At 31.4% G+C, this 26,296-nt stretch overlaps 1 protein-coding gene across 1 annotated transcript in view; it reads right to left on the bottom strand.

Annotated features, from left to right (window-relative positions):
• Nachralpha1 (nicotinic acetylcholine receptor alpha1) overlaps positions 1–26,296 on the bottom strand; it is a 100,062-nt gene that overhangs the window by 13,912 nt on the left and 59,854 nt on the right. The window contains exons 3-5 of the mRNA XM_074253349.1: positions 23,581–23,625; positions 17,172–17,281; positions 5,284–5,464 (exon numbers count right to left, since the gene is read on the bottom strand). Of these exons, the coding sequence (XP_074109450.1) occupies positions 5,284–5,464; positions 17,172–17,281; positions 23,581–23,625 (336 nt within the window). The remainder of the gene's footprint in view (positions 1–5,283; positions 5,465–17,171; positions 17,282–23,580; positions 23,626–26,296) is intronic.

Genomic DNA, 26,296 nt, shown 5'->3' with positions numbered 1-26,296 from the left:
CCGAGTATAATTCAATTTACACGAAATAATTTTTCTTAAAACCATAAGAGCGTATATTAAAAAAATTTTTTTTCGTTTTTTCTATTGATTTCAATTTTTTTACTATTTTTACATCGATTGGAGCAAAAAAAATTTTTTTTATACGCTGTTTTGGTTTTGCAATGCCATAAGGGCGTATATTTTGAGAGACGCCCTTACAGTTTTAGTAACGCGAATTGATTATTTAAAAGTTAATGAAAAATATGATAATAAACTAATAAAATTTGCAAAAGAATTTTATGTGAAAATAGAGATATTTTACAATAATCGCTGAAAATTTCGTTGAATTATTTTCAATAGCTTTTTCACAATTAATTTCTTAATTAAAAGTACTGAAAATTTTTATTGTTAAAAAAATGGTTGTTGAATTAAAAATTTTTAAAAACTGTTTTGAGGAATGACTGTTAGGTATAACTACTTTTGACAATTATATTTTAACTAGCTGTTACCCGCCCGCTTCGCTGGGCAATTATAGAATTGTATTTTTCGATCTAAACTTAAAATTTGATTAGAGTATTGTTTTGACTTTCACAAATTCCAAATTTCATCGAATAAGCATATACCTTTTATCTATGAAATTATTCCAGCTAATATTCATTGTAACTTTCAATGTGCAATCACTATAATGTTTGCGTGGCCTTTTTTTCAAAAATGAATAATAATTGACACGAAGAAAAAAATTTGAAATGAGAATTTGGAGTCTATAGGAGCTATAGCTTGGAAATTAAAAATTTTTGATGTTAGCACCCACCTTCGCAAACCCCTGTGAGATGAGCTATCGTAAAATTTTCCCATGGACTTCTTCTACATCTCTCACAGAAGATTCCTACCAAATTTGGAGTCGATAGGAGCTATAGTTTAAAAACGGGAATTTTTTATTATTAACGCTCCTACAATCCTCTTTGGGGTAGAATATCGTAAAATTCGTTCATAAATTATTTTTTCATCATTTATTATAGAAAATTCCTACAAAATTTGGAGTCTGTAGGAGTTATAGCTTGGAAATTAAAAATTTTGATTGTTAATACCCACCCCCGCAACCCTCTGTGAGGTGAGATATCGTGAAATTTGTTTATAGATTATTTCTACATCTCTTACAAAAGATTCCTACCAAAATTGGAGTTGATAGGAGCTACAGTTTAAAAACTGGAGTTTTTCATTGTTAACGCCCCCGCGAACCCCTTTGGGGGTGGAATTTTTTAAAATCTGTTCTTAGCTGACCTCTACAGGGCAAAAGTATAATTTCTACCAAATTTCAAGTTTCTAGGTCCGATGGTTCCCGAGATATCGTGACGAGTCAATCTATCTATAGAACAGCTCCTATATATATCACACACAATTTACCATTTTATTTTTAATCATTTAAATCAGTATAATCATTTAACAATATCAATATTAATATTTATGTTATATTTATCTGTTTTATGATATAATGGAGTTTATCCTTCATGATCATTTCAATACATATGAGCTATTTCAGTTATTAATGATTTAGCTATTCTTTCTTAAAAAAAGTATGATTATGAATTCCTATTGTCCCAACAATCAATCGATGAAAATCCATGTATTTGCCTAACATTGTGTAGAATAATACTGTTGAATAATAATTGTATAGCATATTAATATTTAGTAACTTTCTACTTTTATTTTAATCATTCCTCTGAATTTAGTTTACAACCGAATTTATTATTACAATTTATTCATTTTAACAGTTGTTTTAGCAACGGTAACCATTGCAACTGTGACCATGGCAACGGTAACCATGGCAACGGTAACCGTGGCAATGGTAACCATGGCAACGGTATCCATGGTAACGGTAACCATGGCAACGGTTGATTAGCGTGGGTGGTTGCGCCGGGGCAGGGGGGGGGGTGAGTTCTATAATTATGGGTGCCACTTGATAGGTTTCTTAGATTGGCGAATCAAAATGACATTTTCTAAAAAAAAAAAAAAAAGAGAGAGAGATATAGGGAAGGGGGAAGAAGTCATGGGAGGGGAGGGGAAGAATGAGAGGGAGGGGAGGGAGTAGAATACGTGATGGTAGACGAAAAATTCATTATAGCTAGGAATTGCGTAAAATCTGTTCTTAGTGAGCGTCTACATCACGAATGGAGTAAGTATGCTAAATTTCAAGTCAATCGGACGAATAGTTTCGGAGATCTCGTGATGAGTTAGTGAGTGGTATTTCGCTTATATATATATATAGATAAAAATCTTTTAATTGTACTGTAAATTTTAAGATTAAATTTTTTAATCTGATTAATTTTTTAAGTTTATTATTTTTTACCGGTATACTACAGTAAAAATTAATAGTACTTTTCTATATTTTTCACATTATATTTGTGAGTAATTATTGAAAAAATAGTAATTAAATCAGAAATTGGCAAATGTCCCACGATGACTGAGATTTTAACGTTAATTTTTAAAGTAAATTTCTTTCTGTGTAGTAAATTTTTATAAAAAAATTAATTAAAATCTTTTAATAAATAATGAAATTTTGTAATTAAAATTTGAGTGTTTATGAATAAAATGAAGCATTACATTCAGTATGATAGAAGTGTTCTTTCCAATTAAGAGGAAGAAGTTGAGACAATTTAAAGTAAAATAGTTCATAAGGGTTTACAAAGTAAAATGACATTAACATAAAGCGAATAAAAGAGCCAACCGTTTTCTCTGTGCGCATACCACTATGTTACTGGCATGTAAAAGAATAGGAGTATATACAACAAAATTATATACGTATATACCCCGCGACCTACCTCGATGACCCGTAACTCTGTTTCCGAACGATGAAATATGCAAGTAAATCGAGAGTTGCATTATGCATTGGTGGTGGAGGCTCGCTGAAGAGGACAATGGATCCTTCTCATCTCTTCTCTCTTCTTGCTCGAAGTCATCGTTACTCTTGTCTTCTGTTTTCCCAGTCTAGTTTCTCATCTCATCTCCTCTCCTCAGTGTGTATATACATATAATATATATATTCTTACACTTTTGATAGCCCACCGAGGTTACAATGTTGCCCATGAATATTCGAACCTTTGAAACTTTAGCGATTGTATTCACAGGGTCTTTTGTCTCGATAGCACTTTTTAAAAAAATGTTTTAAATTTTTCTTACCGAGATAGAAAACTTTTTTTTTTTTTTTTTTTTTTTTAGCTGACAGTTTCCAAACAAATTCTTAAGTCAACGACGTTAAAAAGACACCAAACTGCCATCGCGACATGATAAGATGATAAGTAACTTGTTTTATAGACAATACGGTTTACCCTAATGTACAACAACAGTATCTTTAGTTATTTTTATGCAAGTCTGTTGAGAAAAGGCTCATTTGTATGCTCAAGTTGTTTGAATTTTTTACTTCACCGAGAATAACAATTCTACTATTCTACCTACTGAATAGAATTGAGAAAATCGAGTTTCTCGTTAAAGTCTTCCCCGGTATACAAAACATACAGTAGTTACTCTTTAAAATCAATATTATTATTACTCTATTACCATACGTTGAATATTTTCGAGCTTCAAAACCTTCAGCTTTATTATTTTTTATGATTTTATATTTTAAATATTTTCGACGTTGTTATACAACACAAAAATTCTTATTGTTGAATTTTAAAAAGTAATGAGCTACTAGCCTACAGCTGATTATTCATTATTAATTGTTTGTTGTGGAGCTTATGTGTTTTCCAATAAAAATATAAGTAGCTTTGATAGCAAAATTAATATTTTAAATTAATGAATATATTTTTCAGAGAAAAGAAATATTCATGTAATAATTTTGTAAGATGATTCTCACGGATCATTTGAGAGAGTCTAGAGTGTGAATAATGAAATAAAAAAAAAAGACAGAGCGAAGCATGGTGGCGTGAAATTTATCAGAGTGTAGGATTGTGTAGAGAAAAGTGTAGTATACCTGGGAAGCGGACGGACAGGCGTATTTGTCTAGTAGAAACAAATCCGAGCTCTCTTATCTACATTGAAACCCAAATGCGTCAATAAAAAGTTTAAAGAAATAAGCATAATGCCTTTTTATTATTACTTATGATGCAATTATGAGGGAATGAATATCCTTCGTCTTAAAATAAATAATAGTTTAAAAAAACTAAAAAACACGCTTTTTATAGAAAACCGAACTAAAAAAATAGAAAATAAGTTTTAATGAATTTAAATTAAGAATAGTGTTAAAAATTTCAATAAATATAAATTAATAATAGTGTGAATAAAAAAAAAATTTATTTTATTTTAAAAAAAGCGTGGGGTGCATGGTGTCAATAGTTATAAATATTTTATTGACAGATATGAGTAGTGATTATCATTTTGATAATATGTTAAAAAGCACCCCACGCTTTTTTTAAAATAAAATAAATTTTTTTTTATTCACACTATTATTAATTTATATTTATTGAAATTTTTAACACTATTCTTAATTTAAATTCATTAAAACTTATTTTCTTTTTTTTTAGTTCGGTTTTCTATAAAAAGCGTGTTTTTTAGTTTTTTTAAACTATTATTTACTTTCTACTTTTTAGTTTGGTTTATTTATAATAGCTTGTTTTTTTAATTTTAAACTATTATTTGGCAACTAACTTACCAGCATGTACTTTGTTAATATTAGATAAATTGGCTAAAGATAATGGTTAGAAATTAAAATTTCTGCCTTATCGACTATAGACGAAAATTATATAAATTAACAAAAATCTTATTTTGCAAGTTGAAAAATGGAATAATTTCATCAAATTAGTGTATTGTCATCGGTCCTCGATAAATCTACAAAGTTTGAACGAAATCTGGCCGTTTAAAGTGGGTCAAAATCGCACCCAAAGAAGTCGGTTACAAACAAACATACAAATATACAAGTGAAGCTAATAAAAAGCGTGTAATTACGGAGTTTTTGTGAAAATTTATGGCCAGGTGAATAAAGGAAATGATGTTTAAGTAAGGGACATTTGTGTAAGTAAGAAAGGGTGGCCTAAAGCGGTTAAGCTAACGAAAAAGGCCTAGTAATGACACATTCCATTCGTGATTTTAATAAATTTAACAATTTCTTTATTTTGTATTTTGTTACTTTCTGTCAAAACTCGAACACCCAATCAGAACTTTCAAATACTCAGGAGTGTTCCCATGATCACTACAAATGTATACTTTGACATTCGTAATCAATGTCACAACAAAACAGCACCTATCCGCTTTAGGCTACCTTCCACTAAATAGAAAAAAGTAACGAAGTAATAAAGATTATTTACTCACCGTATAACCGTCGTATGTCCAGGAGCCGAACTTCATAAAGCAGGTTTGCTCGTCGAAGGGAAAATACTCGACGTTAATTTCACAAAAAGACTTGTAAATTGCCGGCGGTTTCCATTTTACCTTGCCAGTATAATGCAGAATTGCTTTGGTCATTATCGTTACCTCGTAATTGCCGTCGGCACTGTAACAAAAAAATTATAAAATTAAAAATAACATTTTTCTTTAAAAATAAAATGAAAATTTTTTTTTTATTTAAATTTTAGATTTATAAACATTTTTTACGTAAATTTTATTAAAAATCACCCTGAAAATAATATTTGCTATTATTTTTATTTTGTATCCGTAAACAAGCATATGGCAAGTAATATTTCAATGTGAATGAGCAGAAGAAAAAAAATGAAATAATAATAATAATAATAATAATAATAATAAAAAAAAAGAGAGCGTGAGAGAGAAACGGGCTTAGATCAGTTGAAAGTTGTAAAATTTAGCGGCATTGCCGTCGGTGAGAGTGAGGACTATGAAAGGGTAAAAAACTCAGATGTATATGTATAACCCATGTAGAGTATGGAACCGGAGGTTCATGCTCCCTTAAAGCCCGTAGATTTAGTCTGGCATAGCTGTGTGTGACCCTGGGGTGGAGTCGTCGGTTCGTCGGTACGGGTGTGTCGCGTGGAAAGGGATGTGGCTGATGCTTGGGCTGGCTGGCTGGCTGGCTGGTTGCCGACGGGAGAGCGCGATCAATATAGGACAAGAATGTGCTGCGATATGATTCCTCAAAAAGCTCCGACGGTAAAGCTTTTCAGTTGCTCATTCTAATTCTCATTATTTTTAGCTTATACGCCTCACCACTAGAATATATTTATGCATTTTTGCTCTGGTATTATTAATTGAGACTTTTTTTCTAATTAACATTGCTGGGTAAAGAAAATTAGATCTCTTTAACACTGATTTATTATTTTACAGTATATACGTATATTTTATTAAAATTCAAATGATGACGTTTATTTGATCACTGCTAATTCACCTGACAGAGTTTTTAGTCTCAAACAGAGTTGACACGCCGTTAAATCGGCTTAAAGTTAACAAAATTTTTGAGGGAACTCGAAATTATTTCATTAACTTGATGTTTATACAACGACTAAAACATTTCTCCATTTTGAAATGTTAAATTAATACGTGATCATAAATTATTCAGGAGAGTAGATTTGAAAAGCATATAAATACCTTTTCCTTCAGTTTGTCCCGTACCTACCGGCATCTACCTATTAACAATACTCTCCCTTTCTCTCCTTTTCTCACAAATCACCAACTATTTAATTCCCATAAAACTTACACATGATAATCCCATAAGTTTAAAAATATTTGATAAAATAACAAATTATTTTATTAATCCATCCATTAATGTAACATCGAAATGTCTAAAAACTTTTAGCTTATACAATTTAATTATAAATTATAAATTTGAAATAGTTTTACTTACAAGAACGACAACTATTTTAAACAATAACTGTAACAAGCATGACAGCAAACAATGTATACATCCATATTTATCAGCGAGATAAAGTTTAAAAGTATTATTTTATAAAAGTCACTGACATTTTAAATTAGCATTGTTCGCGTGATAAGAGACAATGAGGTAAATAGCCATCTACCAGTAGAAACATCCGTTTAGTCTGGTGTGGTGCATATTTATTATCATTATCATTATATTTAAGTAACTATCCTAAAAGTCATTTGGAATATTTGAATGGTATATATCTAGTGATGTGTTGCGGTTGAAAGGGGCTGAAAAGGGGGGGGGGAGATGGAGGGAAGGAATGGTATCTTAACTTGCCAAGTGTATTATGGGTGTAGGAGTGTATGTAGAGCGTCGCGACGCATCCGCATGGTAAGCATGGCAATGCCTTTATTCGCATTGATTTCTCTTGGTTGCTGCTGTTACTTCCTCATCTATTCTAGCTTGCCCTCCCCCATTTTACGGGGCTCTAACCACCCATTTGGTTACTTCTCCTTACTTTCCCTCCGTTAACCCTTGTTCTATCCATACGGCACCTAGCATTGCTTTAATATTCTCTGCATCTACTATTCGCGTTCCTGGTATTTGCACCCTCTGCAATACTAACATTTATCCATATGTATACAAATAGATTCACGACTGATGAGTTATATCCACTCTGGTGGATTCAAATAAAATAATTACAGTAAATATTTATTTGTTTGATCGTTCATTCTTAATGATTAGATAACATCAGATTGGCTTGTATAACTTTACCGATAAGGGTGAAGTTTGTCATAATAAATGCCAGAAGCAGTATTATTTAGGTTGTTGCCTCTTGAGAGCGGGATTATTAATGGATCGGTCGACGGTCACATTACTCCAGTAAAATGTACACCTTCCGACAGTTATGTGTCACAATTCATTCATTTACTATTCCAAACCTTTCATTAAATTACATTACAAATTACCCAGGTCGTTTAATTAAATTTGAACGCTCGCCGGACTCGTTAATCCATTAATAATAACTTAAATATTAATCTTGTTGATCAACAACGGCCATTATCGCCAACACAGCCTATCGTGTTATCTGTTATATATTATGTACGTATATTTGAAGGGTCTCTAAATAATGGATTATCAAGGCGGATGCTTTTTTAACCAAAAGTATCATTTTCATAGAGTGTATAATCTTTTATATGATATAAGTTGAGGCCGTCGATCTTTATACCAGTAACCTATATATTAATACATATGTATCGTGTAAAAAATGTACAGAGTGTACTGGATGATTCTTATGTTAGGTTACTCGGCTTTTCACCTTCCGATAACTCTTTCAATGTGAATTCACAAACACATTTTTATAAATGAACGCTGTTGACTCTTTGCTGGATGTATCGAATTGTGTCGGAGCAAAAATACGTTTGTGAGGGTAGAGTAAAATGAGAAAAATAAACGAATGGAGGTAGAGATGTAAAATAAAAATAGAGATATGTTTTTTTTTTTTTTTTTTTTTTTCTTTAATGCAACCCAGCTGTTGAAGCTTTGCCGCTATACATTTTTCTTGGTTACATGCATATATAGTGATCGAAATGTATGCCGACGATGAAAGAAACAGAAAATCCAAAAGAGAGTACTGGTAGTAAAATTGATAGATGCATATTTATATATTTATGTATAAATATGTAGAATGGATAGATGAATGCAAAAGGAAAAGAAAAGAATAATTTTTGAATCTCCCTCAAACTGATCCCGCTAAATAAAAATGGGAGTGGTCGTGTAAAATAACTTCAGAGAAACCAACTCATTTTAGAATGTTTTCTGGTCTCTGTTGACGGTAAAAACTTTTGATATCGCGCAGTTGTCTTCCGTTTATACTTTGTTGATGCTTTACTTTTTTTTTTTTTTTTTTAAGCTCATTGTTGGGGTGTGTCTATTTTAATGCTACAGATACAAGAGGGATCCATATACGCGCGGTTGTTTTCCTTTAGTTTCTTTATCATTGTAATATACTTTTTATTTTTTTTTTTTTATAGATAGTTTCATTTCGTTTTAGTTATTTTCATTTCGATAATGAATAACTTTTTAAGTCAGATTAATTAATTAAATTTATAAACAATAATTTTCTATTTTAATTTATTTTTTACAATATATATTTCAGCAATTTTTTTTTAATTATACAGTAGGCTAGTATGAATTTAGGTTGGCTCTGTATCTCACAGCTGAATAGATTTTCACAATTTTTTTATTAGTGTGTTGAGAGGAAAAAGAAAAAAAGCTTTCAAACCCTTTACCGCAAACAAAAAATGAAGCTAAGCCACATTCTCTGTGAATACTTGGCTGCACACAGTAGTCATTGTAGTAATGGTATAGAGGTAGTGATAGTGGTGGTCGTTGTCAAACGAGAGTAAGTATAAGATTCCAACGACCGTATGGAATTCTCTTACAACATCCAGTCACAAAGATCAGTAGTGGAGTAAGAAGAGACGATAAAGATTAAGTGGGAGAAAAGGATGAAAAAAAAAACCCCCCGACGGTTTAGTTTTAGTTATAGTTTTAGTTTGGATAGAATGGGCATTTCGCCAGCCATCCATCTTTAAGACGCGCCATCGCTTTATTACCATGCCGCGCTTTGGCTTCAGCCTTGGCTCGCCATTTTTTGTTTAGAAAATTACACAATACCAGAAATGACACTTATCCTTCTGCTTTTTGGAGGGTAATTTTTTTAATCCATACATCAAATGTCAACGACGATGTGGATAAAGTTTAACTGTTAATGTACATACATCAGCCAAGTCATACATTCAATAAATATATGTATATCAAAGTTATTTGTTTATCTTCTTAGTCTACTTGTATCTCTGGTGTATGGTGGATCGATTTTATGTCGCAAATAATAATATCTTATGGGCAAGTACATACCCAATGGGTCTCGAGCTATTGTCGAGATCCTGGTGCTGAATCCTACTGTGGAATTGATGCACCGAGGAAATGAACAGTCAACGGATATAGGAAATGTTCAGTAGCTTAAGATAGTTAGCAACAACGACTCAGGAAGTTGTAACCGACCTAATAGAGAACTACGCTGTTGTACTACTTTTATGTCTACTATTATTATTATTTTTGCAGTAAAGTTTATTTTTTACTGAAAACATTTCGAAAAATCAAAACTACCGAGCTACAATATTAGAATTTTTATGATTATTGCAACAAAATTTTTTCGTGAGCATAATTAGGATTGGTTATCCCCCGACAAAATATCCTACAGACAAAGTATCCCAAGCAAAATAATTTCAAGACAAATATATCCTCTTCACATAAATTTCCCTTGATTAAATATCTCACCACACAAACTTCTAAACACATAAGGTTGTTACCGTGTTGCGCCCTTTTAACGTGGTTTTTGTGTGTGTTTATTTGACATTAGACTAACACATAAGCTTGCCCAAAACTAATAACTCAATTATAATCACAAAATCAATCAAAATTTATTAATCTAACAGTTCAACATGAATTATTATTATACAAATATATCAAATACAGTAAAACGGAATTATAATAATTACAACTCAATCCGTTAATGAATTTCATGAAGTAAACATTTTGTCTGTAGGATATTTTGTAGGAGGATATTGTGTCGGAAAATGAAAACGCACATTATCGGATTGGTTGACCCAAAAGAGATGTACGGATGAATTAATGGATGTAAACAGAGAGAATATCCGGGATTGTTCTTGGTGCTAAAGCTGAAGCAATAGCCCAGAGCATATTTCATTGAGCATTAAGCCGTTCAATCAACGAGATCAAATTCCTCAGACAGATTATTCCGCTACAGATCATTAGCTAATTAAATAACATTAAAGTTAAATTAAAATTATGCATGACTTGTTTGGGGTCTTCGGAATCTGAGTCGGGAAAGCTCTGAAGCCTTTGGTTATTACGACAGACCGTAAGCAGTTCGGTAGGAGAAACCGGAGGGTTAATTACAACGGCTTTTGGCTGATACGCCAAGCGATAGATGAGAGTGAGGGCGCGCCGTGTCCACAAGGGATCACAGAAAACTCTCGAGTCTCGAGTGCACCACAAATACCTACAACGTCCGTGATGTATACACAATACATGGATAGATAGGAAGGTAAAGGTGCCAGGTGACCTAAAATATGCCGAGTGTGGGACTCTTTCTCTCTTAGATCACAAAGTACACCAGATTCCAGTGCTACAGAGCACTCACTTTCTACAATATGTATATGTGTGGATGAAAACCCCTTTATGAAAACTCTACCGTTCTCATCCTCATCATCTCTGCGCGAGCATAAGCATACTGCATATACAATATACATACATTAATATGTATCACGCGTATGAGTGGATCCAGCAACCTAGATCATTCTAGATTGTACATATATATGAGCAGTGTGCGTCTACTCTCGACATGTCTAGTCACAGACGCAAAAACTTGCACTTACACTTGGACCTTGCTCATCTTCCAAGAGAAATAGTCTCACTCACTCACTCACTAATTTTTTCTGTTTTTTGTACTTTTTGAGTTTTTTCATTCTGTCTAGGCGCACTGTTCAATTTAGACCACAAGATATTTTTTGCTGTTTCATATAAAAATTACTTTGTTATTTTTTGCTTTTATCCTCAACACGTGGGTAATATTTTTAGATAAATTAAAGGATAAAAGGGCATTGAATAAAAAAAGTTCAGGCAACTTCCGAGGACAATTTGTAGAGTTTCTTAACGAGAGAAAAAAAAATACACGGATGAAAAAGGAAAAAGGGTGTTTTTTTTTTTTTTTTATCTTGGTTGTATTATCTTGTCACTTATTCAGCAAAAGGGGCAGAAGCAGAACCAGGAGCCATTAAATTTTATACTCTCCTACACGATCTATTTTTCTTATCCAGTTTTGTTCACTACCCAGTAAAGTTGTTTGAAAGTACAGGAAGAAGAAGGATAGATGAAAGAAGATGAGGATGAAAATGATAGATAGCAAGTTTCGGAAAATCAATCAGATGTTGTAAACTTTGTTGATGTAATTCTTAAGTTTTAAAGACAAAACATCCCATGATAAAAGTCTCAATCGTTTTCTACTTAAACTTTGAACCTTTTACTTGAATTCGGTAATTTTGTTCTTTGCTTTTGTGACGAAACGAAAAATAAGTTTTGAAAAGTCTAAAAGTAAACGAAGGAGATCCTTTGGATCTAACGGTAATTGGATTTCAGGAAATGTTTCGTTTGCTATCTAAGATGAAATTTCATGACCCAGAACGAGAATGTAGTATCCTTTTAGCGATCAATCACCAGAATGTTGATATAGAATTAAGTACTAAGTATATTTAGTTATGTGATACAATGTTTGACCAATTTATTTTGAAAATTTCCATAGTGTAATATGTAAAATGTAAAATAATATACAGGAGAGAAATAGCGAGTAATAAATTGTTGAATATTAAATGACTATTAAAATGAAAGCTTTATCTTGGCACTTGAGCGTAACGTGGCGATCGCAATTTGCGATAAAAAGTGTGATCATCCTCTTTTGTCGGTTTAATTGTGTATGCAATTTAGTGGTAAACGTCAGTTGAGAGCCGCTATATTATATACCATCTATCTATCTATATATCTATCTATCTATACATATTTACAAAGCGTGGAGATAACACTGCAGGTGAGGATGAGGGTTCGTTGTTTTATATAGAATAATACTGCGATAACCGAGAACCAACAGCCGACAAGAGACTACTTTGTAAAAGGGGTAGAGAGAAAGTATCAGGCTGAAGGATGCAATTGTAGCTATAATGTATGTGTGTTTTTTTATTATATATACCGATCTATGTGTTGAGGGTTGTATACAATGGATCGGTGCAATCTAGGACAAGCTGCAGGTGCGGTAATCCAGTGATAATGGAGTAACGAGATTCTCCTGCACGTACTTACGTTCTTGGCATATTTTAACGGTGAATTTTACCCCACAAAGGATATGTGCTGTGGAAAGAGGGAAGAGAGCAAAGAGTTCGAGCCATTCTCTGTCCTCTCTCTTCACCCGGTGCTTTAATTTTCTAAAGGACCAGATGAGAATGTTAATGGCTAAAGGAACACGGAAATAATCTACAACTATGCACTTTGTTATTTTTTCGAGAGGTTTGTTAATATTGTTTATGTCAAAGGACATTCCTTTACACCCGTTCTATTCATTTTGTTGACATTTTCTAGGGTCATGTGATAACGAACTAATTTTCATTTTTATTTTATTTTACAGCAGAACTATAAATTTTATTTTTATAAGCTCCTTTGTTTTCAATTTCATTCATTTCTCGCCGTCATTTAAAATTTAATTGATTATTACAGTTGTGACAATCACGGTTAATTATGTTTAATTTTTCATAAATGTATATCAATTTTGTGGTTAATTACACTTCTAATTTTTATTTTAGGATATACTTTACATTTTTAGTTTTTAGGAGATTTCATAGAAATCTAACTATTGCATTGGTCCTCATGTCAGAATTTTCAAAAAATTTTTGTATATTCTTACTCAGCTCGTCAATCTGAGTCAGAAAATGTATATGGTTCAAAAGTTTATGTATATACGATATAACCAGCCTTGTCGCTACTCTAACTCTCTCAATTTTTAACGGATCTTCATTAAACTTAGCGTCCATATTTTACGGATAATCACCGAGGTTAAGTTCGAGGATGAGCTAAATCGGTCGGTTATTTTAAAAATACGAGCTGATTCAAAATTTTGAAAAGTTCAACTTTTTTTGGTTTTCCTTGCAATAACTTTTGAATGCAATAACTTTTCATATTTTTGTAAATTGTATCTTAAAGCTTATTTAATAACCTTCAATTTCCATGCTAATTTATTCCCCTCAATCAAGTAGATCACGAATAAGAGCAGATTAAAAATTTCAAAAATCGCGAAAAAATTCAACTTTTTTTGGTTTTTCTTGCAATAACTTTTGAATGTGATAACTTCGTTTTTTTTTTTTCGTAAATTGCATCTGAAAGCTTATTAAATAAGCTTCAATTCACATACTTCATTATCTTTCTTAATCAACTGTGTCAGAAATGACAGCAAATTAAAAGTTAATTCAAATTAATGAAATTTTACTGTTGCAGTCGTTTTTATTTTCTTATCAGTCCTTGCATGAGAAATTCAAAAAATTCTTTTTTGATTTAGCTTGACAAGCTCATTCTCAAAATCATCTTGGATTAATTTTTTTTTTACATATGGGTCTTGCGCAAGTTCAATTAGGAAGAACACAATATATATACATTTCTTCAATTGCTAGGCATTTAGTAATAAATTATGAAAATCTACTTCCATTTCGGCTGCCGAATAACCTTTTTTTAAATGAATTTGTAAATAATGAGCTATAAATTATTAAATTAAATTGCTAAATTATTTCAATACATTATTAATATAAATATATATATTTTCATTGCTATCTAAAATAATTCCTTTACGTCAACAAGTCTATTATAAATTATAATTAAAATAATAACATTTACAATTTTAATTATTACCCTGACAATAATGGCGAGTTTGTAAATGAATGAGAATTTTCCGCGAAATAAATTAAATGGAATTTTATTGTATTGAAAATTAATAAAATAAATTTTTAATTCTCATGGGAGAAATAAATTTTGTATATTTATGATTAAAATGGAGAAATGATTCAATTTAAAATGAAGATAAGTGATAAAAATATAATATTTCAACGAGAGGAGGAAAATAATCTAAAAATTCTGGAATGGACAATGAATACAACAAAACCTCTTGAAAAAGAGCTTGACAAATTATTCTCAAATCATACGCTCGATAGCTTTTGTTTTACTGCTTTTTATTAACATGATATACGAACATCTATATATATTTGAGTGTCTGAGTGCACATATATGATAAAAATTCACGGGTATAGGCACGAAAACTAACGATGGATGAAAAAATAAAAAATAATACAATATAATCGACATTGAGCAGAGAATTCGATTCTGTGCATCAGTTTAGAGTATTTCTGTGTCTGTGTTGGTAATAAAATACATCGAGGGTTACACTGATGGTATGAATTGGTGAGTAGGAGTGTGGAGCATGTGGGGCATGTGGAGCCAGGGGTTGCGAGATACTAGTAGATGAATAGTATTGCATCGCTATCGTTTTTCAATGCTCCCGCCACTGCTGTTCCACACTATGCGGCACTGTACTATTATTCTATACTACAACTTCAATACAACTATTCCTAACGCTAAGCGCAGTGAAAACCGAGACATGTCGCTTTGTGCAACACTATTTCGACCATTTTTCACAAAAATTCTCACATACACGACTCAATATCACACGCGCATGCGTGTCCCTTCATCCATTTTACCGATAAAGTATTAGACAATTTTTGTTATTAATTTTATTTAATAAAAACTAATGGAAGGAATTTAATTATTTCTAGAGGCTCAATATCTATCAGAGCTAAATTTCGAAGCCCCATTTCAATATTTTTTTCTGAAAGCTTATTTTTAGTTTTATTTTGTTATTTTTTACCACCGTTGCTCTTTGTTTCAATAAACTATCAAGCGAAAAGCTAGTTTTTTACATGTAAAACTCTATTGAAACAAGATCTAAAGGGATAGGAATATTATTTTTGCTATGTAGAGGTCAGCTAAGAATGGATTTTAAGAAATTCTTCCCTCAAAAGGGTTTGCGGGGGCGTTAACAATGAAAAATTCTAATTTTTAAACTACAGCTCTTATAGACTCCAAATTTGATAGGAATCTTCTGTAAGAGATGTAGAAATAGTCTATGAACGAATTTTACGATAGATCACCTCACAGGGGGTTGCGGGGGTGGGTATCAACAATGAAAAATTTTAATTTTCAAACTATAGCTTCTACAGACTCCAAATTTGGTAGGAATTTTCTTTAAGTGATGTAAAAATTATTTAGAAACAAATTTTACGATAGCTCACGACACAGGGGGTTGCGGGAGTGGGTGTTAACATTAAAATTTCAATTTCCGAGCTGTAGCTCCTATAAGCTCCAAATTTGGTTAGAACATTCTGTATGTGATGTAGAAATGATTTAATATCAGATTTTATGACAACCTACTCTCAATATGGACTGCGGGGGTGGATGTTAAAAATGAAAACTTCAAATTTCCAAGCTCTAGCTCCTATAGGATCCTAATGATATGGTGATTGCACATTGAAAGTTACAATGAATATTAACTAGAATTTTTACATGGATAAAAGGTACAGGCCAATCCGATGGAATTTAGAATCTGAGCAAGTCAAGACAATACTCCAATTAAATTTAAGTTTAGATTTAAAAATACAATTTTATAAAGCGCCCAGCGGAGCGGGCGGGTAACAGCTAGTTTATCAATAAAATAATATTTTTGATTTTCTCAAAAGAAAAGTTCATTTTTTGTACCAATTTTATTTCGAGTAAAAAAAAAACCTAAAAAGTAAATAATCCGGGAAATAAAATAAATAAAGTAAGAAATATCATTCTTTAGTTTTTTCCTTTACTAGGATTACCAAAACTCGATTGTCGCTGAGACGTCGACATGGCAACTGCGCGACCTTTTTTATTATATTTTTTTCTCTCTCATGGCTTTCATCCCCTTATTTATATATTCTCCCTTAACATTTTCTCCACTTTGCCTTTCTTTATTTTCCCTTCTTTTATTTTTGTCTTTTGTTTAAACCTCTGTGTACTTTTTCTTTCTTCCGTTGGTGTGCTTTTCTCATGTCGTGGTAAAAGAAAATGGGTGAAAAAAAAAAAAATAACTCTATAACAGTAAAATAATATACATACACGGGTATAACAAAGTAGAGTAGACGATAAAAAGGATAAAATAACGTAAGCGAGAGTATTAAGCAATCTACCGTAGCAAACGATTCATTTCCAAGTGCTCATAGATTTACCGTCTGAATTTTCCATAATCTTATTCCAAGTAAGAGTGCATGGAGATCCCAGATTTCTCAAATAGTTATGACCATGTCTGAGATAAGACCGTCTGGATGAATAGATAGAATAAAAATAAAAAAACTAACTATAGATTTTTTTATTTATACGAATTCCAAGTTAAGATAAATTTTGGCGAAAGAAGCCAAGTGAAGATCATTTTTCATAGCCCGATGGTCAACCAAGATTTCAGATGCTTTAAAAATATGTACGACGAGATTGAACTATCAGCATGTTTCACGGAATTACCCGAGAGTCTAAAGCCTGACCGATTTTGAATTATATGACTAATAAAGTTACTTTATGGTGATTATGTTAGTAAGTGGTGTTGATAATGGCTATTATTAGATAGAGGTGAGGCTTTATGAAGATAATAAGGAGATTAGTGGGATAATAAACTGAAAATAAAAATAAAAAGACTTACTTGTTATAAAGAACAATGTCCGGCAGCCATATGTGTTCAGATGGGACATGAATAGTCTCGACTCCCCCGTACTCCTCTGGATTCCATTTGAGCTTGTAGTCATTCCACTCCTGCACATAATAAAAAAAATAAAGAGTGTCAGTGTGATCCTTCACTCTGTCGCGGTAACTTTCAAATCGATTAATCAATATTTCCTTAAAGCGAGAGATACCAGATCCGCCTTGCCGGTTATGGTGGTCTGACTCTGGCTGACTAGAGGAATCGAGGAGATGAGAAAGTGGATTTCCTTTTCGTCTCTTATCAACTCCGACTAATCGCTAGGGATGACTGTTCAAGATGAATCTCTTTTCATCCACCCCACAATCTCTCTCGCCGTTATCTCTCACCCTATTTCCCCTTTTTTAGTTTTTTTTTTTCATCATCCTCTCTCTTTTTGTCATCAACTTCACTCAATCCCTGAGCTACCGGTACTCTTCTTACATTACAAACATTAAAATAATTGCTAATTTGCCTTATCTTAAATCTTACATCATTTATCACATTTCAACTCAAATTTTTTTATTTTGTTACTTTATACTTGAAACTTTCAATTAATCATCCGTCTCATCAATTTATACCAACTAATGCATGTTCAGATAAGAATAATCTAAATTTAATAGATCAAACGTTTTGATAAAAAAGCTAAAGAGCTTTTTCAGTGATTTAAATATTTTATTTATTCATATTTTGTTCGTATAGTTAAATATACCTATACATGTTTTTATACATATGCATTCGACAATTCAACCACGAAATTGAATCTCCATTTGTAAAATAGACAGAGATAAAACCAAAATATCCCATGCAAGATAAATAGTACTGCAGACATCCCTCTGTCCGTCAGGATGTGTTGTTGCGTCAACCATATTAAACTCACTTTAGCGTTCACTTTTACATAATTATAGTATTTGCTTTCAATAGAATAAAAATTAAATATTTTATATACTCAGGCTGGTTTTTCCTTGCGTCGCATAATTGTTAAATTTTTTTTTTTTTTTTTTTTTAGATTCTTTCAAAGCACATTCTGGATGGAACGCAACACAACGGGGAAGCGAAAAGCTCCTACATGTGTATTATTTTTAAATATTTTTAACCGTGAGCTTTTTGCGGAAAATTATTCACCACTCGTGTTTATGGATCTTTTATTTTTATATGATAATAGTGTTTACGGAATTTTTGTTGTTTATTTTTTCTATAGTCATTACGAGGAGACAAAAAAAAAAGGCCGATATTTGTATCTGACTTTTTACATTCATTGCATATATTATTTTCAGAATATACATTTTTTTTTTTTTTTTTTTTTATGCTTGCCCTATAAAATAAAATTGTAGTGACTTACTTTATATTATTCATATTTTTATGTTAACAATAAATAAATTTTATAAATGAAATATTTATAATAGAAATATATCAAAGAAATATGATAATTAATCAAGCCACCATTTCGGGTTGTCATCCATTTAATTTTATCTGCTAGTCAGTAAATCATAAAATCAATTAATCATTATTAATTGATGAAATAATAAAAATAAAAATAAAAATAATAATAATAATAATAATAATAATGAAAAAATAAAATTAGTTAGTGAGAAAAATAAATAAAGGAAAATGAATTAAAATGCCAATGGTGTTGTAAATTAGTAGCTGAAAATATATTTGAGCGTAAGACTGGAAATCAGAGAGCCGATTGTTAAACTGAATATTTAACATTATTTAGCGGGTGTCGGTAGTTGGTAGTCAGTGAAAAGTGATGAGGTCGCAGCTCGTGGGAAAGAGAAATAGAAACAGAAACAGAGTCACCCAGTGGCGACTGTCAGATAGTGAATTCGCTATTTAACCGAGCGAAATTTAATTTTCGCATTAATCAAATTTTTAAACATAAGTGTATACGGTTTGTGTGTATGTGTGTGGACTGAATAAAGTAAAAGCTTGAAGCTGGATATATAGAGTATTTGGAAAACGTAAATGTCCGAGTAAAGCTGGATGAGAGAGTTGACGTGTCGATTCGATTCCGCTGACGGAAGATTCATTGCACGCGTACAGGGTGCAGTTGCCCGAGTCACCGCCTCTTGTGTCGGTAACGAGCAGGATAAATGCTGTTCAACGATTTATCACCAAGTGCTTATCGCTCTTGTATAATATCAATCGTCTAACTGAATTATCCTTTGGCGTAATTAGTTGTTAATATTATAAATTTAATAATTAAATTTACATCTTGGCAAAGTCGTGTACAGAAGGAGGATAAAAAATATCAATAGGATGGATGTGAGGACAACTGGGTCTTCAATGGGTTTAGTCTATTGTCGCAGCAGTACAGTCTGATTCACTATGAGGAAGTAAGCCCATGCCAAGTCTCGGGCTTTTGTGCGATCAACTATTTCTTCTTTTCTAACTCCTCTAGCTTTTTATAGATTTTATTTCTTTTACAGTTCAATATTAATAGACTGAAAAAATTACTTAATATTGTCATACTGGTTAATTTATTTTATTATTCTAACCGAGACACAACAGACTATTTAATTTTATCTAACTTTCTCATTATCAAAGTATTTACTTTTTTAGATTCCTTAATCTCTATTTATACCAAAATGTAAGGATAAAATATTTGTATCAACAGTGAGATATAAATTTTGTCTAGGAGTCTAGACTGCGCTCGAAAAAAGTAAACTGTTTAGAGGACACTCTGTCCAAAGTCCTATTTATTTTCATTGTCTGATGACATTTTAATATACTTACTACGGACGACAATTTAGGTGTCGCTGTTCGTAGATTATCATTACAGCCTCAACATAACACACAAAATATAAAATTATTTTTATCCTAAATAATGATTACTGTACACACTAATATAAATTCAAGCTCTAGTTAAATTTAAAACGAAAAAATACTACTATTTTCTCGTTGTTTATTTTATCTCAGGAAATTTTTTATTACACAGTAATCAGATAATTGAGATCGAGGAGGACCAAAATAAATAATAGAAACAAATAAAAACAATGTGCGTAATATCTCATTCAGACATTTATCTCTCGACTCTTGAGCTTTTTTTCCTCGAGTAAAACGTTTTTAAAAATAAATGTTACATTCCCCATCAGACAAACTCCTTTTTATATTCATTCTTAAAAAGAATTCTCACTTCCGATTTTTATATCCTGTTTTATTTCTGATATGTAATTTTTTTATATATATATATATATGTATTATATTTATTTTTATAAGGTATATTTTTCGGTAGAATACCGGGGCCAATGAACGTAGTAAAAATACACGAGTTTAAGCCCGCAGCGAGAAGAAAAATCACCCGAGCTAAAGTTTTCTGGGCAATCGCCAAGAAATCCTTTTATTTATTTTTTTTCTCTCCCGCTCAATCTCGAACTTGAAGAAATTTTCTCTTTCTTGAGTCTGGTGGTTCTTTGTCGAGGCAAACTTCTGAATACTGAAGTTAATCCAACAAAGACAATGCTCACTCAGACAGACAACTATTTTACAATTAAAATATTTCCTCCAGGCATTCTTATATTTCTTTTTTTTTTTTAACATTATTAGTATTCAACCTTCCATAAATTTTCATTAAATATTCTTTTTTTATCCTGGTTATTTTATCCTTTTGTTGCTCTACCTCATCTCAATCCACGTGTTCAATCGTTAAATCATTCGCTGTCTTCAATTATTTTACTTTTTTACCTATTTTATTACTTTACCCACCACACCTAGCGTCAATTTTCCATCCTCTAGGTTTTATTCAAACTACCCATTATTCAAAGTAGTTAAATGCATTTTTTCAGCTCTTACGCTCCTTTGTTGGCGCTCAAGTACAATGAAAAAGGGAACAAAAAAAAACTGAATTGAAAATTAAAAATGTTTGGATTTTTTTTCTCGCTTTAATTTCTCTAAAAAATAGTAATGAGGGAAAAAGCTCGTGATACCGAGGGGAAATAAAATAAAATAGAATAATAAAAGTGATTAGATGGTGCAGAGAAAACTGGAGAGCTCTCTTGCGGTGGCGTGGGTTAACTAAGACGTGAGTCGATAAAACTAGTGAGCTTTCTTCCTTATTTTATTTAACTTTATTTCATTTCTTTTCTACTGTGGTCTATTTTAGTGTAGTAAAGCTCTTGAGCTGGCGGGGTTTCATCGCCATTGAGCGTCATTGTGGCGTTGTTACCCGGTAAATTATGACGGGAAATGGGCAATGACTGTTTCTTTTTAGTAGCTGGTGGTGTTCAGCCAGTTCACTCAGTTCAGTCCTCCGGATTGCCATGGGATAAACCCACTGGGACTCGGCAGACACTAAGTAGACACTGATTAATCGTAATCTTTTTTTTTTCCAACTTCAATCTGCTCAATGAGAGATCAAAATTCAAAATAAAATTATTTAACAATTAACGGCACTTATAGAAGAATTTAGCGCGGAGTACTAAACTGATTTAGTAACAAAATTTTTAGTCATTTATTTGGGAGAAAAAAATATTTTGTACCCATCAATATTATTTTTTTACAGTTTAATAAATTATTTCCTTATATGATGAAAGCTTTATTACATGGAAATTAATATTTATTTCCACCAAATAATATTTAGTAAGAGATATTAAATATTTCTTTGGTAAGTATTGTCGGTGTACGTAAAAACCAAGATGACACTGGGTATCATTCCAAATCATACTCAGTGATATCTGTGGTAAAAAAAAATTCAGGTAGTAGCTAGAAAAATCTAGATTATACTGCGTGATATCTGGATTATACTCATTTTAATCGAAATTATACTAGCTACTATCTAAAATTTGTTTTTCACTCAGTATAATCTGGGATGATATCCAGTATCATCTTGTTCTTTCTGTGTAGATGGCTACACGGAAAAAAGTAAATTGTAAAATTCACTCGAACTCCGATTAATTTTTATAGTTTCAAACGATAAAGTGGACATCGAGGTGGCAAAAATATACAGATTATAGAATTTAATGTAGAAATTGTAAAAGCCACAATTTATAATTTAATAAATTCAAGAATTTTTCGTCTTGATCCAAAATAATAAAACTCTTCAAAATTATTTTCTCGGTTTAAAATTTTTTTGTTTTTAATTCAAATTAATTTTATTTTCTGTGTACATAACCTATTCACTGACTCAGATTATTTTATTCAGCTCGAATTTGGGAGATTTATCAAATCTTTGAAAACACACATACTCCCAATTAGCTTATAAGTCATTTTTCAATGAAGTTTAGTTTAAATGTTTTAATTTGTCTATTATTGATGTGTTAAAAACTTGTTTAATTTAAAATTTTATAAATGTCTCAAATAAAAAATTACAATTTGATAAGATTTTTTTTTGTAATACCTTATATTTTTACTTAAAATTATTTATTTTAATTATTTTGATTTATTTTGAGTAAAAAAGTTGGGTTATACGCTAAAATTAGTTGAAAAATTAATTTCTTTAATATCAATAAACAATTTATCGAGTAGCAATAAAAAATTCGTTAAATACTATTAAATATTTATTTGATGGAACTAAATGGGCTTTAATAAATGATTAAGTTATTACCTGTTACTAAATCTTATTAAATAGAACAAAATCCTTCTATCAGTGTACTTTTGAATAACAATGCGTCCAATAACAAAACTAATAAAGCTATTTCATAAAATTCACTGTCAATGTTGTCACAGTTGGCATACAGACGATAGTGATTTATTATAAAGAAATAAAATAAAAATCTTTTCAGTATAAATCTTTTAAAAATGAAGAAATGAAGAAAAAAGAGTAAACGCGTCGCGTCTCGCATGTAGAATAATATATAGAATAGCGTGAGCTGACGTGGCATTTCCCAACGCGGCTTTCACTCCTCCTGTCACTCATACCAGATACCAGGGGCTTCTCAGCTGTAAAGACCCGGCTAACACCCCGCCCAACACCCATTCAACATGCCGTACGTGCTCACACTCTGTGACTGTCCTCTGGATCCTTATCCAACCATTGGCAAATAAACATATTCGAGTGATCTCTTGAGGCCATTTCGAATGCTTTTTTCGATTTACTTCTGCTCACTGACGAAATACACATCTTTATCCACATTCACACCCTCACCCAGGTCTATGTCCAACCTTCTGGATTTTAGCAACCTTACCACCCAACTCTTGTTCACTGATACCGTGAACCATCACCTCACGTCCTCTTTTTTCTTATCTGTCCTGGGAGTAATTTAAATGCTCCCATCGGCCTCTTTCGGTGTCTCGTCACCACAATACACTCCCAATCCTGTCTACAGACCTCACGGAATTGACATAATACGTGATCGCTCTCAGTACCCACTTTAACGTCTATCATAAACGACTCGTTCCATAAAATCTAATCCAAGTTTAAATAAATGCTTACCTGCTCCACCCAAACGTTTGTCGTCATGATTTGATTCTTCAAGTTCTGCAACAAAAATATATATACATATTACAAATCATGAATCATGCCACGGAAATAATTTTATATTAATCCTAACAATACTTGTTTTGTAAATTTTACTATCTTCGATCATAATAAATTTTATAAAAGTTAAAATGATAAATATAACAATTTTAATTATAATCAGTACAATAATAAAATGATGATTCATAAAATAGAGCAATTGTACCATTTATTATCGAGATGATTACATTTATCATCACAAGTGATTTAAGTTACCAGTTATATTATAAACTATTCAGTGAAAATAAGCACTGAATTAATCAACAACATTACCAATCCTCTAAATTAAAATAGATGAAAATCTTGAAGTTAATCAAAGATTGAAACTCGCAAAAAACGGGCCACAATTCATTATTGGTTAAAGTTTAGGCGCGCTATTCAAATTTCTTTTACCAAATAAATTACAATAAAAAAATTATTTAAAAAATTTACATTGATTATTTTTTTTTATTTTAACATTTAGAATTTTGTATTAAATTTTTTTCATAATAATTTAGTTGTTAAAAATTTTTAATATCAGTTAACTTCAATTGTAATTACTGAAGTTAGCTATCAGCTGTTAGTTTTTGAAATTTTTATAACAAATAAATTGCAATAAAAAAATTTTTAATTTGAAGATTTAGAATTTTTTCATGAAATTTTTTTCATAATAATCTGTTAAAAATCCTTGTATAAAATGTCCACGCATCACTTGAGAAAGGCTGGACCAATTGAGCTAAATTTTTTTTTGTTGTTTTCAGAATTTTTAGGAGAAGGTTTGTATGTAAAAAAATTTTTAAAAATCCTCCCTTAAAGGGGATTGCGGGGGCGTCAACAATGAATAATTCCCGTTCATAAATTGTAGCTCCTATAGCTCCCAAATTTGGTAGAAATCTTTCGTAAGAGATATATAAATAATTTATGAACGAATTTTACGATAGCTCGCTCCACAAGGGGGGTTGCGGGGGTGGATATTAACAATGAAAATTTTTAAGTTTCAAATTGTAGATCCTACAGACGGCAAATTTAGGTGGAGTCTTCTATATGTGATACGGAAATGATCTAAGAGCGGATTTTACAACAATCCACCCCCAATAAGGATTGCGGGGGTGGATGTTAGAATATTAAATTTCCATTTCCACATTGTAACTTCTACTACAGACTTGAAATTTGGTAGGAATCTTTTATTTGACGATGAATAATGCAAAATTTATTACTTATGATTTTATTAATTTTAGTGATTGCTCTAGATAAATTATTATTGTATTGAACTTGTTATTCGAACTTAAAAATTAATTGATCATTATAATAAAATAAAAAATTGTAACAAAAACTTTAGTCATTTTGACTGAGGCTCAGCGAAGCGGACCGGGTCGCTAGTATAATAATAATAATCTTTATTATTGAAAAAATAAGCAAAATTTTAGGCTCAGTGAAAAAGTCTTGACCTGGAGTTGTGCCTATTCATCGTTTCATATCCCCTTGATGATTTTTACAATCATCTAGATAGTATTCACTACGATCAGGTTGATGGTAAAATTTTTCCATCAACTTGATTAAATTTACTAATTAATTTTCTCCGTGTATATTTTATTTTCGAAAAAAAAATTCTGGTGAGATAATTTAAAGTGTAATTGATTTTGTTTTTATGCAAACCAAGCTCTCTAATATCCATTCAATTAAATATCGTAGATTAAAATAGAATATCGGGTGATTGGACAAGGATCGGTGTTAGTTGAACTGGAGATTGATGTGTGATCGAGAATAGATATAAAAGCCCGACATCACCTCAATTACACGTGGAACAAGCAGCCGGGTAACGTCCTTCTTCTCCCCCAGCTCACTCTTGTCCATATCTACTAAACCAGCCCGGCATCACCAGTAGTATAGTACCAGATGAGTTACCATGTTGCAGAAGCTATCGCAAACTTTGAAATTGTTCCATTCTGGAAATTGCATTACGCGTCACGATCAGCTATTCCATAGATTGAAATTCACTCTCTCATATATAATAATTGAGTAGTAGTAGTAGTACTAGTAGTAGTACCTCTACCAAATCTGTATATATAAACACAATTTGCAATATGTATGTATGAAGAATGTTGACACAATCCACAAAATATTCGATAACATCGAATAACTAACCTACAGATCCATATTACTTGAATTCAGTTGTAAGTTGTAGCTCCTAGTTTCTACTCGACTGCTCACTTTCCATTACTCAATTCATCCTAATTATACCCATTTAGTACCATAAACAACCTCAATTATTTATTGGCCCTGAATAACGATCCTTTATTTAAGCCATTATTTATCTGTTATATAACGACGTGTCAAAAAACGTCTTAGATAAGGTAAAGCTGATATAATTTATCATCTCAAACTGATTTAACTAACGACTCGTTTCTTCGACGTCAAAATTTATTTATGATATTCTATAACGTTGACATATTATAGAAATTTATCAGTTTATATTGCTAAATTATTGAGCTTTACATTCAAATTTAACAAAAGCATATTTATGATCTATTTTTGAACCTCACACGGAGAGAATTTTATGGTAAATACTATTATCGAAGTAAAAAGCTCTAAGATACTTCAAGAGTAATGAATATTACCTTTTATTATTCTAAATACGATATAAATTATTATA

Source organism: Cotesia typhae, unplaced genomic scaffold, assembly GCF_013202065.1.
Source record: "Cotesia typhae breed Kobodo isofemale line unplaced genomic scaffold, CoteBio_Ctyphae scaffold_13, whole genome shotgun sequence".
Classification (NCBI taxonomy): Eukaryota; Metazoa; Arthropoda; class Insecta; order Hymenoptera; family Braconidae; genus Cotesia; species Cotesia typhae.
This window is presented reverse-complemented; position numbering and strand designations above follow the sequence as displayed.